At 35.0% G+C, this 16,249-nt stretch overlaps 1 protein-coding gene across 1 annotated transcript in view; it reads right to left on the bottom strand.

The window, feature by feature from the left end:
- The window catches only part of DMD (dystrophin), a 1,602,346-nt gene that overhangs the window by 1,492,189 nt on the left and 93,908 nt on the right, over positions 1-16,249 (bottom strand). Inside the window, exons 3-4 of the mRNA XM_069463910.1 lie at positions 10,485-10,666; positions 9,227-9,358 (exon numbers count right to left, since the gene is read on the bottom strand). Coding sequence (XP_069320011.1) covers positions 9,227-9,358; positions 10,485-10,666 — 314 coding nt within the window. The remainder of the gene's footprint in view (positions 1-9,226; positions 9,359-10,484; positions 10,667-16,249) is intronic.

Raw genomic sequence — 16,249 nt, 5'->3', positions numbered from 1 at the left:
AAGGACATTTAAGTTCTATTGACTATATTTTATATTTTTACTTTGAAATCATATTAAGGTATATCCTATAGCAAAAATAAGTCAAATAAAAATTGATATATAGAACTTTTGATTTGACTACTTCTTTCAACCTATCATTCAAATCCTGAAACTTGCTATTTAGTGTATGAGTCATTGTTATAAAGAAACCCTGTGCGTATGTGAAAGGATGTGCAGGTTGACATGTATGTGTGAAAGAGAGAAAGAGGGGGAGGCAAGGAGAAGGGTGACGAAGGAAACTGAATGAATGGCATAATTTAAAAGCACACTATTAAAGCAGTATCCAAATGGAAGGAGGAGTGTCATACAGGAGGAGAGTGACAGATAAGATTGATGAGGTTTGCCAGGTAGACCAAGGGAAGGTCTTGAAATCCAGGCTAACAGACAGGAGTGAAAGGTGTCAGAAATAGTCCAAAGGGGCAATTGGGTAGGAATTAACCAATTGGGTATGAGGGAATTGAAGGAGAAGGAGTCACACATGGGTGCACGGGTAAATCCTGGGTAAAAATAAATGTCAGAAGAGACTCCTGGACCTATGGGCAAGGATGAGCTCAGTTTTAAGTATGTTGAACTTGAGGTTATGGGAAGACATTATACTAGCCAGTAAGTTCATGAAACTTTAGAACTGGACCATCTTGGGGGTAGAGCTGAAGCTCTCAGAAGCATCAGTTGGGTCTAAATAGAGACTAGCACTGAGGGTGTGGACATACTTTGTATGACAGGTGCTTTGTTTTCATTTCCTCCAGTTTGAGAATATCTAAATGCCATTTTTAGCTGTCTAGTTTTATCCGACGTATCTCAGCCTAACCCTATACTTTATGAAGATTTGTCATCTAAAATTTTCAAAGATGACTTGTTTTTTCTTAAATACAACTTTAATTATTTTGAAGAAACTCATAAGTATGGCTTTTCTGTTTTTTCCCCTTTGTTACTATAAGAGCCAATTTTACTGATTGACATAATTATTACTTTGTGATATTTTACAGATCTTTTCTAATACAAAGATGCTTCTCTATGGCGTTTCTGCATATTTTATGTTCAGTATCTCTATTTTAAATGCTCAATTTCTTCTTATTTTACAAATGCATAAATACTTACCTCTCCTATTGGTGGTGAGTATCCTCCCAGAAGGTTAACAGCCATTGTTTATCACACAAAGAGGAGAGAGAGAAAGGAGGAATTTTTCTTCCCACATACTTTTAGTACTTACAGATATTAAGAGATTAAGAGGAAGTATGCAATATTGATGAGAATGAGACAAATCCTCTGGCCAATCTGGCTAGGGGTTTCAAATAGTGAAACATCACAACTGTACTAGAAGTCATGACATATGGTTTAAATCCTAGTTCTGCCAGTTACTAGCTGCTTCAACAAAATTTTTATTGCATTTAAAATGGCCCCTAAAATATGACTCTAATAAAATCACTTCATGGATTTATTGTAATGGTTAAATGAAATGTGTATTTGAAAGACTTTTTTATTTTTCTTTTATTTCAGCTTATTATGGGGGTACAAAAGTTTAGGTTATGTATATTGCCCATGCCCCCCCCGCCCCGAGTCAGAGCTTCAAGCGTGTCCATTCCCCAGACAGTGCTCATCGCACTCATCACATAGGTATACACCCATCCCCTCCCCCACCCCCATCCCCCCCCAGTCAGAACTTCAAGCGTGACCATTCCCTAGACAGTGCTCATCGCACTCATCATGTAGGTATACACTCATCCCCTCCCCCCACCCCACATCTGCCTGACACCCAATTGGTGTTATTCCCAAATGTGCACTTAGGTGATGATCAGGGAAACCAATTTGCTGGTGAGTACATGTGGTGCTTATTTTTCCATTCTTGGGATACTTCACTTAGTAGAATGGGTTCCAACTCTCTCCAGGAGAACAAAAGAGATTCTATATCACCATTATTTCTTATAGCTGAGTAATACTCCATGGTATACATATACCACATTTTACTAATCCACTCATGTATTGATGGGCATTTGGGTTGTTTCCACATCTTTGCAATTATGAATTGTGCTGCTATAAACATTGGGGTGTAGGTGTCTTTGTAACAGAATGTCTTTTGTTCTTTTGGGTAGATGCCCAATAATGGGATTGCTGGATCAAATGGTAGGTCTGCTTGTATCTGTTTAATGTATCTCCATATTGCTTTCCACAGGGGTTGCACTAGTTTGCAGTCCCACCAGCAGTGTATGAGTGTTCCTATCTCTCCGCATCCACGCCAACATGTATTGTTTTGGGACTTTTTGATAAAGGCCATTCTCACTGGAGTTAAGTGATATCTCATTGTGGTTTTGATTTGCATTTCCCTGATGATTAGAGATGACGAGCATTTAAAAACTGCAAATATAAACTATTAGTTAAATAAGAGAGGTCCCTCTTTATTTGTCTGGCAAGATTGCAAGTAGGATGATTCCCTTTTTTCCTTATAGAATTATAGGAGCATAAGCAAGGTATCGGTAACTTTTCAAAGCCTTATTTCTTTACTTTGTGAGTTAGTAAAGAGCAAAGTACATTATTTTGGTCTCAAAGTGTTTATTAAATGAATGTGGGCATCTGTGCCCTAAGCCGTGCAAGTAAAACAAAGAAAAATAAGGTCTTTGTGGGCAGAAACATGGGTGTGTACTTTTTTTCCTTCTACATTGTTTCTGGCGTAAGAACAAATTTATAGTGCCTCTGGAAGAACAACACTGATATACAATCAACAAAAAAAGGAAGAGAACAAAATTTTGCCTGGTGACACCTGGAACACCAAAGTGATGCCAGATGTATTGTTAGTTTACAGATAATGGATGCCTTCCTCAGATTTGCATGCCACAGTATTAGACTGTGATAGGAAGAAAAACACCCCCTCTCCAAATATATCCATGTTCTATCCCTGGATCCTGTGAATATGTTACATTTCATAGCAATAAACAATTAAGGCTGCAGATGGAATTAAGCTTCCTAATCAGCTGACCTTAAAAAGGTCACGTTTCCTGGATTATCCCAGGGTGCCTAATGTAATTATAAAGGTTCTTAAAAGTGGAAGAGGGAGGTAGAAGAGTAGGTCAGAGTAATGTGATATGAAAAAGACAATTTGCCCTTTTTAGCTTTAAAGATAGAAGGAGACCATGAGCCAAGGAATGTGGGCAGCCTCTAGAAGCTGGAAAAAGCATGGAAATTGATCCTCCCCTATAGTCTCTAGAAGGAAGGCAGCCCTGCTGATGCCTCAATTTTAGCCCAATGAGACCCACCCATGTTGGAGCCCTGAACTACAGAACTGTAAGATAATCAATTTATATTGTTTTAAGCCACTGTGTTTGCAGTTGTTAACAGCAGCAATAGAAAACTAACATTGACCCATTATCAGTTAATCAGAATGGGTTAATCCAAGGGAAGTATGCTTTTATTCACGTGGACATCAACTATTCAGTGTGTTTTTTAAGTGTTAAAATGCAAGTAGCTGCTCACTTTTATTCTCTTTGAACCTACTCCAATCAGCAACCCCCCAAATACACAGACCCCCACACACTTAAATTGTTCTTACCAAAGTGAATATAAGCTAGAGTGGGCATATAACTTATTGGTCAAAAAGGGAAAGTTTTGAGAGTGAATAAGGATGTTATTAGTAATTCCACTATGATAACTGCTATATATCAGGATCCCTATATACCAGAGATCCTACCCTATTGATGTTTTGCTAAATTCACTGATTTTCAAACCTATTTCTTGAACTAATCAGCAATACTTAATGATTTAGTTAGACAATCTCCTCTCCCTGAAACACATTCTTCTTCTAGATTTGAGAATACTACATCCTCCTTCTTTTTCTCTTCCCTTTCTGGGCACTCTTTTCAGCCTTTTGTGTTACCTTTTCATATATAAATATAGAGATCGCTTATCTGTCTGTACCTTTTTCCTAGGTGATCTTATCCAAGCCAATGGATTGAAATATTATCCATGTCTTGGTGACTTCCAAATTACATATCCCCAATTCTGATCTTAGAACTCCTTGTTTACATATATTCAAATTGCACAGGCATCTCAGGATTATCATGTTCAAAACTGAGATCCTAATGTTCACATCCAAATCTGCTCCTCCTATGGTGTCTCTTATCTTGGTTGGTGGCAACCCCATGCAGCCAGCTGCTTAAACCAAAAACCTTACAGTAACCCTTGGTTTCTTTAATTATTTCCTAAGTTGCATCTACTGTATCAGGTAGGAAATGACTTTGATGCAATGGTGGCCTTCAGTTCTGCTACCAGGTATGCTATCCCTGAGATCATGAAACAGAAAAGCTCACAGATATAGTCAAGATGCTCATATCATACCATTTAGTAAATGTATTTAAAACATATGGCAAGGGGGAAGGGATGGGGAGGGTAACACAATCAGGATAATGAGCAAATAGAAGGACCATATTTATTTAAATTTATTTAAATCTTGGGTTGTATAATGTTCATATTTTTTGCTGTATCAGCCTTCCCTGCTGATCGTGTGGTGGACAGAATCAAAGGTAAGATTTGAACAAGGGGTCCATTAGACTGAAGGTGTCTGAGGCCCCAACATACACTTGCTTTACTGGAGAGATGCAGGGGTAAGTATACCTGGCCTATAGCTATAGCTTATGAATTGTTTTGCTGAACAGCTATGGGATGTGTATGTGGTTTTTTAGTTAGAGCACATGGGAGGCCATAACCATGCTATACTGAGTGTCATTAGCAGGTGGCCAATTTATGAATGATGTAGTTGTGAGCCCAGAAGTGAAAGTATAATATCTTATGATTTATTCTTTTCATCTCTTTTTATCCAGAAGTAGCAATTTTGTGTATTCCATCATTTATTCCATCTATTTTTAACATGCATAATAGGTTGCTAAGTTACTATCTATATTTAACACACACTATGACTTCTGCCTGTGTCTCACAAGCTATTTGCTTACTCACTAGCTAAATTTAAAACACAAGTTTCACTAATATTTTATAGGCTACTAGTTTATTGACAACCCATACTTAATGCCTCTTAGCAGTTTTATCCATCCTCTTTGTTTTTGGTTTTTAAAATAATTAAATATTCTCAGATATAGCAAACACTTAGAAAATTATGTAGGTTGTCCTTCAAAACATATAGAGAATTCACCTACTATCCATCATGCTCACTAAAGTAATCCAGATGTAAGCCGCTGTCATATCTTGCCTGGATTATTGCAGAAGTATTCTAACCAGTCTCCTTGCTGCCATCCTTGCTTCCCTTAGTCTATTCTCCACATAGCAGCTGTGTTGAGACAATGTGAGCTCAAATCACTCCTCCATTAGCTTTCCACCTTACTGGTAAATAAAGGTCTAAGTCCTCACCTTTACTTACAAAGCCCTATGTGATCTGATACTCCATTACATTTCAGACACCATAACCTATCACTCAGCCCTGCACTTATAGCAAATTAACCTCACAACTCAGGGCTTGTGCATTATCTATGTTTCTACTTCATGGAATTCTCTTCACCCTAATACCCATGCCTCCTTCCTGTCCTTACTTGAAATTTTCCTTCTTAGTCCTTCAGAGTCCTTCTCTGATTACCTGAACTAAAATTTTCACTTTCTTCCCACTACATATTGCACATTCCCCTTTCCTATTTTATTATATTTTTCTTTTTAGCATTTACTACTTTATTTCCTACTAATTTTTACTTTACTTAATGTATATTACTTGCATACTATTTGGCATACTATTTTACACTATTATCTTGTTTTTTTTAATTTTATGTCTCTCACATAATTAAATACCTTCCATGAAGGCAGGAATTGTTTTGTATTTTTGTTTACTGATGTATTACTCAGTCCTATAATAGTATCTGGCACATAGTAGGTGATAAATAAACAAATGTTAAATGACTGAATGGATGAATATTACTCTATGTGTGAGCAATGCTATGTATTAATACAATAATCACAGTAGAGAAAATTCAGTGTTACCCTAGTATAAAGAGCATGTTCTTGTAATTAGATGAATCTGAACTTGAATACAGGCTCTGCCACTTACTGATTAGGCCTTGAAATATGGACTAAATTGGGCAATTTGAAATGAAGACAAAAGTCACTCTGGGCTGAGGAAAGCAGAAAAGTCAAGATAGGAAATTTCTTGGCACTTATAGAGGAGAACAAGTGACTTAATTTGGTTGAAGAAAACATGAAATATGTTAAATGTGTAACAAGCATAAAATATAAATTGCTAATAGAACATAAAGATTTTTTAGGAAATTTAGGAGAGTGGACTTGCTATATAGGCAAAAGAAAGTGAAGATGGTTTTATAAATGTTATTATTAAGGCTGTGAATAAGAAAATTTAATCTGATTCCGAGGGGGTTAAGCTAAAGGTAATTATATGAACTGCAAAGCTATTAATATTTCTGTGGTGTAGAAGACATGTATTAGGGGCCTGAATCAGTAGGGCATTTATAAAAATTAAGGAAACATAATGAAGAAATGTTATGAAGAAAGAATTGACTAGATATGTCTCATTTATTCAATATCAGATCACTATATAGAAGAAAAAGCATGTCTCATATGTAAACCTCAATGACTTTTGAGTCATATTCTCATTGACATACCAAAATAAGAACAAGAAACTTTGAAACACAGTTCACTTGGGGACATACTGGGTTTGAAATAACAGTGAACATCAAGGTATAGATATATAACAAAAATTTGAAAATGAGTTGGAAATGGGGCTGTTAGTCAAGAGAGATTGCAAGTCGTGAAAACATAGATAGGATGGTCATTTGAATACAGATTGAAGCCAGGAGCTTAAATCATATTGATAAGAGAATGAGCATTCAGATAAGAGGGCCAAGAGATCTTCCATGAGATTGCTATGCTCAGGGGGTTGGAAGAGGAGAAAGAGCCAGATAAGGAAAGAGATACAGAATAGTCAGAGAGAAATAAGAGCGTGCTGAGTAGAGGCTCTGAAAAAAAGTGTTTCAAGAATAGCAGAAAGTTATGAGAACAGAATAAAAGCAATTTGATTTGGGGACTAAGAATACTTATTTTTTTGACTAAATAAATGAACAAACAAAGCAGAGTGGTATGTTTGGGGAAAGGAGGCATGCACATATTTTCCACAGGGGACAGTCATCTGCATGGCTCTCTCCTCATGGAAAACTTCATGTTTCCTTGTAGACCACCAAGTAAACACTTGAATAAAACTTTCTGATGGAATCCAACTCAGCCTGTCTTTAAGTTCATTTGAAGTGGAGCAGATACAACCTACAGGGGGCAGTGTAGGCTCAGTCCTTGTGGGACTCTCTAGAAAAAAATTTTCTTAGTGAGTGTGAATATTTAAGACATAAACTTATCAAACCTAACTATGCATAGCATCACCTTCTGATGTGCTTCCTTTAGTAACATAATGTATCACTCCCCATCTCTTGTGATTTCTGCTGCTTCTTTTCTAAAGGATAAACATTAGATTTATTTGAATGGCTCATGTTAAATAAAACAGATAAGTGAATGTGTTGAATATTTTATGACATATTATGTATTTGGCAATATTTACACAAAGGTAGAGTGAACAAATAGAGTCTAGCAATATTTAAGTCCATTTGCAATTACTTCATTAAGGAGTCATACCTGAGCAATGCCTTAATGAGGTGGTAATGAGGTAAAAATGTGCTGCTAGAATAGGCAAAAGGCAGCTCAATAAAGTGATAATGAAAGGGGAAAAAAATAAACCTTGATATTTTTGCCTTGGTTTATGCTCCTTTACTTCAGAAGGCAGCACCTACTCCTTAAGTCTTTGTGGTTTCAAAGGGGGAGTGGTGATAAAAGCAGTCTAGGGATCAGGAGAGAGTTGGGGGAGAGTCAAGAGGTCAGGAGTGACAGGAAGGAGCAAGAGAGAAGGATGGATAAACATAAAATGGGGATAAATATAGCACTTCCAATCCCTAAGGGATTTTATAAAGATTAGATTAGTTCACATATGTGCACGTGTCATATAGTAAACACTCAATAATGTGTGGCAGAATCATTATTTACTGATAATGAGGAAACCAGTCAAGTTTCTTGTTCAAGATTATACAACTAGCCTCGGTGAAAACTTGGATGGGAATTTAATTGAGGAAGAGACTGACTCACCCAAACTTCTTCACTCATTCTCCTTTGTTCAGCTTTGCATGAAAATTAGCCAAGGATAGAGGGCATAACTATGCCCTAAAATAAATGTTTCCTCAGGGGAATCTTTCAGAGTTCAGAATTTTCAGCCTCATGCATCAATTAACTGCCAAATAAATCACTAATTAAATGCATACCACTATCTTGAAAAAAAATCAATGAGTCTCCAAAAATGTACACTAATTTTTTTCACCAATAGGATCATGTCTATAATTTCTAAACTCTCATTCATAGTGTAGTTTTGATAAAAGTCACATCCTGAAGAACTTTTCAAATTGGCTCCACTGAGCCAAATAAATAAAGCTTTCTTTTAAAAAGAAATTCTTGCAAATCTAGCAATCCTACCCCATTTCATTTCTATGCTCTAATATATAAAGGCTGTAATTCCCTGTATTTTTAGTTTTCCTACAATATTGCAAGGGTGAAAAATTCCAGTGAGAATATTCCTGATGCAGAAAGTACTAAATGGTAGATAGCATCTGACCTGATTTTACTGTGACATTTTCTTATAAACACTACAGGAGATCATACGAAGAAGATTGCAGTTATATTTTTCTTAAACAGAATAAATTTATTTTTAGAATGAAAATATAATAAAAGCATTTACTTCGATTATTACCTTTATGTATCATATATCTAGAAAAATCTCCCTGGTGTGATTGATAATTTTCATATATTTGTCCATACTTTTTAAAGTTAAATATATAAACCTTTTAATGAGCTTCATCTTTTTTTAAATAACCATTGGTAGCCTTTGTAAAAAGAGAACTTTAACAGGTAAATGAAAGTAAAAATCACTATTATGAGAATTCTTATTCATGAAGAATCAACATATATTAAATCTAGAGCAGTCTCAGTAACAGAGCAGCATCATATGAAAGAATCTATTTAATAATAAAACTGGGAAAGACAGAACAGCTCTTGATGGAGGAGAAAAAAGGCACTGAAAAATTCAAAGAAGCAAAAGCAATGTTAGATTATCTTGGAGGCAGTTCTCGGGTAGAACAGAGAGTAAATGTTGACAGACCTGTGAAGGAAATGGGCTCCGTGTGGGGTCAGAGGTGGTGACATAAGCAGCCTGTGTGTAGGCATAGCTCTTGAACCGAGGCTTAGGAGAGGAAGGAGTTCGCTCATAGCCCTGGGCTAGACTGACTGTGATCTGCAGAGAAGGGTTTGGGGGAGGGGATAGACAGGAGGAGGAGACATCATAAGTAAGCTGGAAGGACTGCTTTCCAACACACTAAAAAACAGAACGTCAGGTGGAAATGATGAGATGAAAGGTTTAATCCTAGATACATATAAGTGATATTAGAAACTGATACACTCCAAGAATTGTTGTGCTTAATGTCATGGTGGAGAGCAATGATCTGGGAAGATATGAGGGTGGGATTTAACCATCAGGATTCCATACTGATACAACTCCGGCATTTATATGGAATGGCGCTCTTCAATCTGGCAAAAACAGGCATCCAAAAGCAATTTTCTCTAAACCCAAAGTAAACAAAGCCAGAATTCATCAGGTCAATACCCTGGAAAGGACTGAAGCTTTCATAAGCTAAATATAGAACTAGCTCAGTAGAGTGAGAAAATTAGGCCTGAGAGCTTTCCACACCTTCAGCAGAAATTTTGCTAAAGGCTTTTTCATCATTGTTTGTGCCTAAGAAAGTTAGAAGAAAACACCCAAAATACCCACTGTTGAGAGCAAGAACAAGCCAATGTCATGGAAGAATCCCACTGGATTCTATGTAATGATACAATAAAGCATTTAATCATATGTATTCTTCATTTAATTCTTATTTGAAATATTTTAAACCACTTTTTTCTTTTCATAATTGTTAACTGTGAATAATCAAAATTTGCTAATACATCAAGTTGCCACCAAAATTTTAAAAAGTTATTAAAAGCAGTACTTGCCTTTATTCTTGCTCTAGCTCTTTGCTCTTTGCTCTAGTCATTGGAGAATTTAAAGCTTAATAGGCACATAAGTTTGTTTTTCATTTTATTTTGTGTTACAGAATGAAAATGCAATATATTCTGTGTTCTATGTTCCTATGATAGGGTACATTCTAATAGTATTTTAACCATGTGCTTTGAAATAAATATTGTAGCCCATATCAGATAAAATTTAAAAGGTTTTTATAGTCTCTGTATATACATGCCCACATTATGCTTCATATAAATATGTGTGATTATATATATATGTCCATTATATATGTGTGTGATACCTAAAAACACATATAGAACAGCAAACATCTTTGATATTAGCTGTCCTTTAGACATTTTACCTGTTGAGAATAGTGCATTTGATGATGTAATTGAAAATGTTCTTCTTTAGTCACTTTAGATGGCCTTGGCAACATTTCCACTTCCTGGATGGCTTCGATGCTCACTTGCTGAGGCAAAACTTGGAAGAGTGATGTGATGTACATTAAGATGGACTTCTTATCTGGATAAGTGGTGGCAACATCTGTAAGCACATTAACATCACACATCAATTTTTGGTTTCTATATTTGAGACTCTGAAAGGGTAATGAACAAATCAATGCTACAGGAAAAGGACAGATTAATGAACACTCGATTGTCCATGAATGTCCTCCAGAGACTAATTAGAACATGATAATCAGGCCTAAAATGTCCTTCCAATTTGGCAGACCAATGAGATGAGCACTAAAGTTAATTTCCTTTCCTTGTTCACACAAAAAGTTCATTCCATAATACTTTTTCCTAAGTCAAATTGCCAGACTAGCCCCTCAAAGAGGGTAGCTTTCATTAGATAAGAAACAAAAATAAAACAACACCTTTTCCTTTCCATGGAAAGTTATACTAATATGTCAATTAAAATGCTGCATTAGTAATTAAACAATTACACAAAAGAGTTTAATGCCTTGGCTCCCAGTAAACAAACCTTAACACCTCCTAATTGAATTTTTGCTAGTGTCAAAGTGTACAAAGAGCTAAATATGTCTCTGTGCTGAAATGAGCCATGTATTTTCACAATAAAAATTAAACAAAACAGAAATATACCATATGAATAATGATTTATAATATTCCTTTAGTATATTAAAATATTTGTTTACATTATGGTGCATCTGTTAAAGTAGGGTGTCACTTTCCTTCTCAGATTTTAGAGATAAATTTGAAAGTCCTGCACATAAAGTTGATCCGACTTCATGTTCTTTGCCACATTCAGGGAGTGAATGAAGCCCAGCATTTAAAGTCAATAACAAATTGTAATAACACATAAAGAGTCAGCTTCTTCAAAATGTTCTTTGGCTACTTGGCATTACAATTTACTTACTAGATTTGTTTTAGGGAATCAAGATATAAAATAATTTTTTATGTGAAGTTGTATCATTAATCCCAGAATTGTTAAAACATAAGTCCTGATAATGAAATACCATTTAGCCTTAAAAAAGAAGCAAATTGCTGGAGGACATTAAGTGAACTAAGCCAGCCACTGAAAGACAAAATCTGCAAAATCTCACTTCTATGCAGACTCTAAAAAGCTGAATTCATAGAAGTAGAGAGAATGGTGCTTACCAGGGGCTAGGGAGGGAAGGAGTTTGGGTGATGTTGGTCAAAGGATGCAAAAATTCATTAAGATAGGAGAAATAAGTTCAAGAAATAAGATCTATTGCACAACCTAGTTAATAACAATGTGTTGTATTCTTAAAAATTGCTGAGAGTAGGTTTTGAATGTTCTTGCCACAAAAAAGTAGTACGTGACATAATGTATATGTTAATTAGGTCTATTTAGCTATTGCATAATGTATACATAGTTTAAAACATCATGTTGTATATAATAAATATATACATTTTTTTCAATTAAAAATAATTAATTAATTTAAAGCCAAATAAGAAAGAGAAATGTAAGTCCTGGTAGGAGGTCAAAGCAACGTTAAGACAATGTGGCAGTGCATTTTTCTTGCCATAAATTTATCTTAGCTTAATTAGCACTAAAAGATCTATTTTAAATATGTATATTCAGATCGAGAATTCTGAATATGAGTGAAAAAGCCAAGAATAAAGTCATAAGTCCACTAGCACAAAAGGAGTTTGAAAAAGTGACTTAGTCAATTCCTTTACAAGTACCAGGCCCATGATTCATCAGGACAACTATTTTTAAAAAGAATTAAGAAGAGGGAAAAATTAACTAATGTTCCTTGGTCTGCTTCTATCCTTAGTATCATACATTGCTTCTCAAATTTTAATGTGCATATGAATCACCTGGGGATTTTTATTTTTTTTTTTTATTTATTTTTTTTCTGGGGACCTTTTTAAACTACAGAATCTGATTCAGTGGGTCATGAGTGGAGCCTGGAGCTCTGGATTTCCAATAGACTTCCAAGTGATGCTGAACTTGCTGGCCTGACTTGGTTTGAATAAAAAGGGTGACAAAATATCACATGTAAGCAGACCCTTACGTCATCTTCCATTTCATTATTTTATTCATTTTTTGAAAATATATTTACTGGACCCTTAAATGCACAAAGCTGAGAGATACAAAGTTATACAATACACATGCTCCATTCCTCATTATAATTTATTTATTAACCAAAAAAAAAATGGTAAAACTAATTTTTGGAAGTACTTTTTAAAGAAAAACCTAATAAATATTTTGTGTAGGACTACTGCTAATAACTTAGCTTTGGCATTTTGAAGCCTAGAGAAATCCCATTCATCTGATAGCTATTCTTCAAGGATTTATTATATGGTCAATACTTCACCATATCTTGAAATTTTACAATACTTTCTTCCTTCTCATGAATGACTTGTCAGTTTTACCTTTGATAAACATAACAGAAATCTTTCATTTGTGAGTGTATTAAATACAACCATGCTGTGAGAAAGGCATTGAATTAAAAAGGGTTGACCTTGTGCCTATTCACTGCTATGTTTTACGTAGGTATGTGCATGTATATGTTTGGCTTCAAATATATGACATGATAAAAAGAAAAAAAAAAGGCAAAAATAGGGCAGGCATTATTTCTATTGCCCCAAGCAAATGTCAAACATTATAATAAATTTTATCTATATAAAACATCATGAAAATTGAAAGCAAGTATTCAAAAATATCAGTCATTACAATAAATGTGCACTTAACCAACCTATTGACATTTTTGCCCCTAACTATTATTCTCCCATCTCTGTGATCATGTGGTATTCAAAAGTGCTAGTAGATAGAAATCGATATTTCTCTTATAAAAGAAGTGAATTTAGACCTTCTAAACTATTTTGAATTCATTTGACATATTAATATATTTATTATATTCAAAATATCTATTATATTCAAAATATTTTAATTGATTATCCAAGAGATTTGGAAAATAGAGAATTCATAAATTCTGCTTACAATTTAGAATAATAATAAAATAAATAAATACTAAGAAAAGTACAAAATAATTACATTGCTGAACCAAATTTACAATGTGTTCCTCTAACTGTCACAACCAGTGCTTTAATATGTTCAGATAAAGAAAAAAATATATATATTATTGAAGGATCAGACAATTTTTTATTAATAGGAAACTGAAATAGGTATGTATAGGATTTTGTTAGCTGGAAATGAGGAATGGGAAAGAGTATTCCAGGCAGTGGAATAGCATGAATAAATGTGCAGAGGTAGGGACAGATTAGACATGTACCAGGAATAGTGCCTCTGTGTCTTAGCCACAGAGAGCAGAATAGTCAAAAATAAAATAAAACTGGTAGATTGTATGTGAAACATTCAGAGATCATCAATAGCAAACTAGAAAATTTGGCTTTAGTTCAATAGGTTAGAGAGTAACTAATTCCTTTTGAGCAAGAGTGGGACACCACCAAAATTTTATTAATGTGAAACCTTTAAGTGCACAATAGAATTATGGAGAGAAAAACTGGAGAGAAGTAGAAGGCTAGGGACATAATCCAAATAGGAGGTGTCAGAGAACTAAAATAGAGTTGTGTAAGGGGAGAATGAAAACAAGGAGATGTATGACAAAAATTCTAAGATAGGTCCAAAATGACTTCATTCAATTGTCAAATCATTTAATCCACAGTCTTTCGTAATGCCTATATACAAAGTTCTGTGCTAAGCTTTGAAGTTATAAAGACTAATAAACTGAGAACAAAATGGAGGAGGAGGAGGATGGAAGGAGGACACTGATTATTCTGTAGCCATGGTAACAAGTAGCCACCAACACAAGTTTCAATCCTATTTAATCAATTAACAATTAGCTGCCTCTGTGATTGTTATCATGGTTCCCCAAGCCAACTAGTGGCAAATCCTCCCTTCTGAAAGTCTGCTAATCAGAAGTGGATTCACTCCAATGAACACGATTCTAAATGCAAATGAATTAACAATGGTCTCACCTGAGTTACCATGCTTCTAAAGCTGACATCAACCTACTCCCAACCTTGAATGTTCTCAGATTACTTGACCTCTGGGTTTCCCCCCAAACCTAAGAACATTCTCTTTTCAGAGACTGTGGTTGAGCAGCATAGTCCCCTTTATTTAAGTAAGAATAAATTTAGCTGTATATTTTTATTTCAAATATTGATTAATGTTCTCATCATTTGATAAAATTCAAATGTTGAAATTGACTTGTAAATTTAAACTTATTAATGGGAACTTATTAGACGAGAGTATAATGCAGTGAAAGAATGAGCAATCCTGAATCTGAAGACCTAAACATTCATATCTATAAAGAAAGATCCTTTTTTTTTTTTTTTCAGACAGAGTCTCACTCTGTTACCTGGGCTAGAGTGCCGTGGCATCAGCCTAGCTCATAGCAACCTCAAACTCCTGGGCTCAAGCAATCCTCCTGCCTCAGCCTTCCGAGTAGCTGGGACTACAGGCATGCGCCACCATGCCAGCCTAGTTTTTTCTATATAATTTTAGTTGTCCAGCTAATTTCTTTCTATTTTTAGTAGAGATGGGGGTCTTGCTCTTGCTCAGGCTGGTCTCAAACTCCTGACCTCAAGTGATCCTCCTGCCTCGGCCTCCCAGAGTGCTAGGATTACAGGCCTGAGCCACCACACCTGGCCCCAAAGAAAGATCCTTAACATCTATTACTTCTGTTTCCCAGTCTGTGAAATAAAAATCAGAGTCCCAGTCTCACCATGATGTGATGAAGCTCAAATGCAACAATGTTTAGAAAAACTATAAACTTTGTTAAACCTTAGTATTGTTGCTATATTGCAATTGTTGTTTCTATTATTAATATAAAAACAAACCTAGTTATAGGAGAACATTAGTACTATTAACAGGAAGTCAGAAAAAGGAGCTGTTTGGAAGGCAAGGCCTTTTATAACTTATTACATATTTACAAAGTGATTATTATGTGCTATAGAATATGCTTAGCCTATGTTAGATTATAGGTATTCAGCAGATGAGCCACCTTACAAATCATTAAAGACCTTTCTTTATATTACAAATCAAAATAAATTTCATGACTTGGGCATAATTCTCATTTATGATGACCATATCAAGGCCAATTCCTGGCACTGTGTGAGCACCTAAATACTTGTTAAGAAACTGAATAAAGAGAACACGTGAGGCCATAGAAATTGATGAGAATTGTATAAGACAAAGACTGACTAAAAAGCAATGGTACAGATAATGAGTACTACAGTATTTGAGGAGTGTGAAAATGATGGGATGTGATTTATACTTTTTTATTCCAAGACATTAACATTGTATGAAATGAGAGAAGTGTCTGAACCCTCAAAATAAGAACTTACAATTATATGCAATTAATTATTACGCTAAAACCCTAATGTATAAAGTATCCATTGCCACAAAAGTTTAATAATTGCTAATCTAATTTTTGAAGTCATCTCAGAATGAAAATCTTGAGAAGTTATAATACTGTTAGACTATCTTATTTTATGAACAATAACATTGATTATGATGAGCATATGATATTGGAGGCTATAATGGAACAAATAAATCATTTAGTGATATCTGTCATTTTGGAATGAAGAAACTGAAGCTCACAGTGGTTTGATGGCGAGTTCAAAAGCTAGTCAGAATCAGATTAGAACCCAGTCATTGCATTATAGTACCTCA

Source organism: Eulemur rufifrons, chromosome 30 (assembly GCF_041146395.1).
Source record: "Eulemur rufifrons isolate Redbay chromosome 30, OSU_ERuf_1, whole genome shotgun sequence".
In the NCBI taxonomy this organism is placed as follows: Eukaryota; Metazoa; Chordata; class Mammalia; order Primates; family Lemuridae; genus Eulemur; species Eulemur rufifrons.
This window is presented reverse-complemented; position numbering and strand designations above follow the sequence as displayed.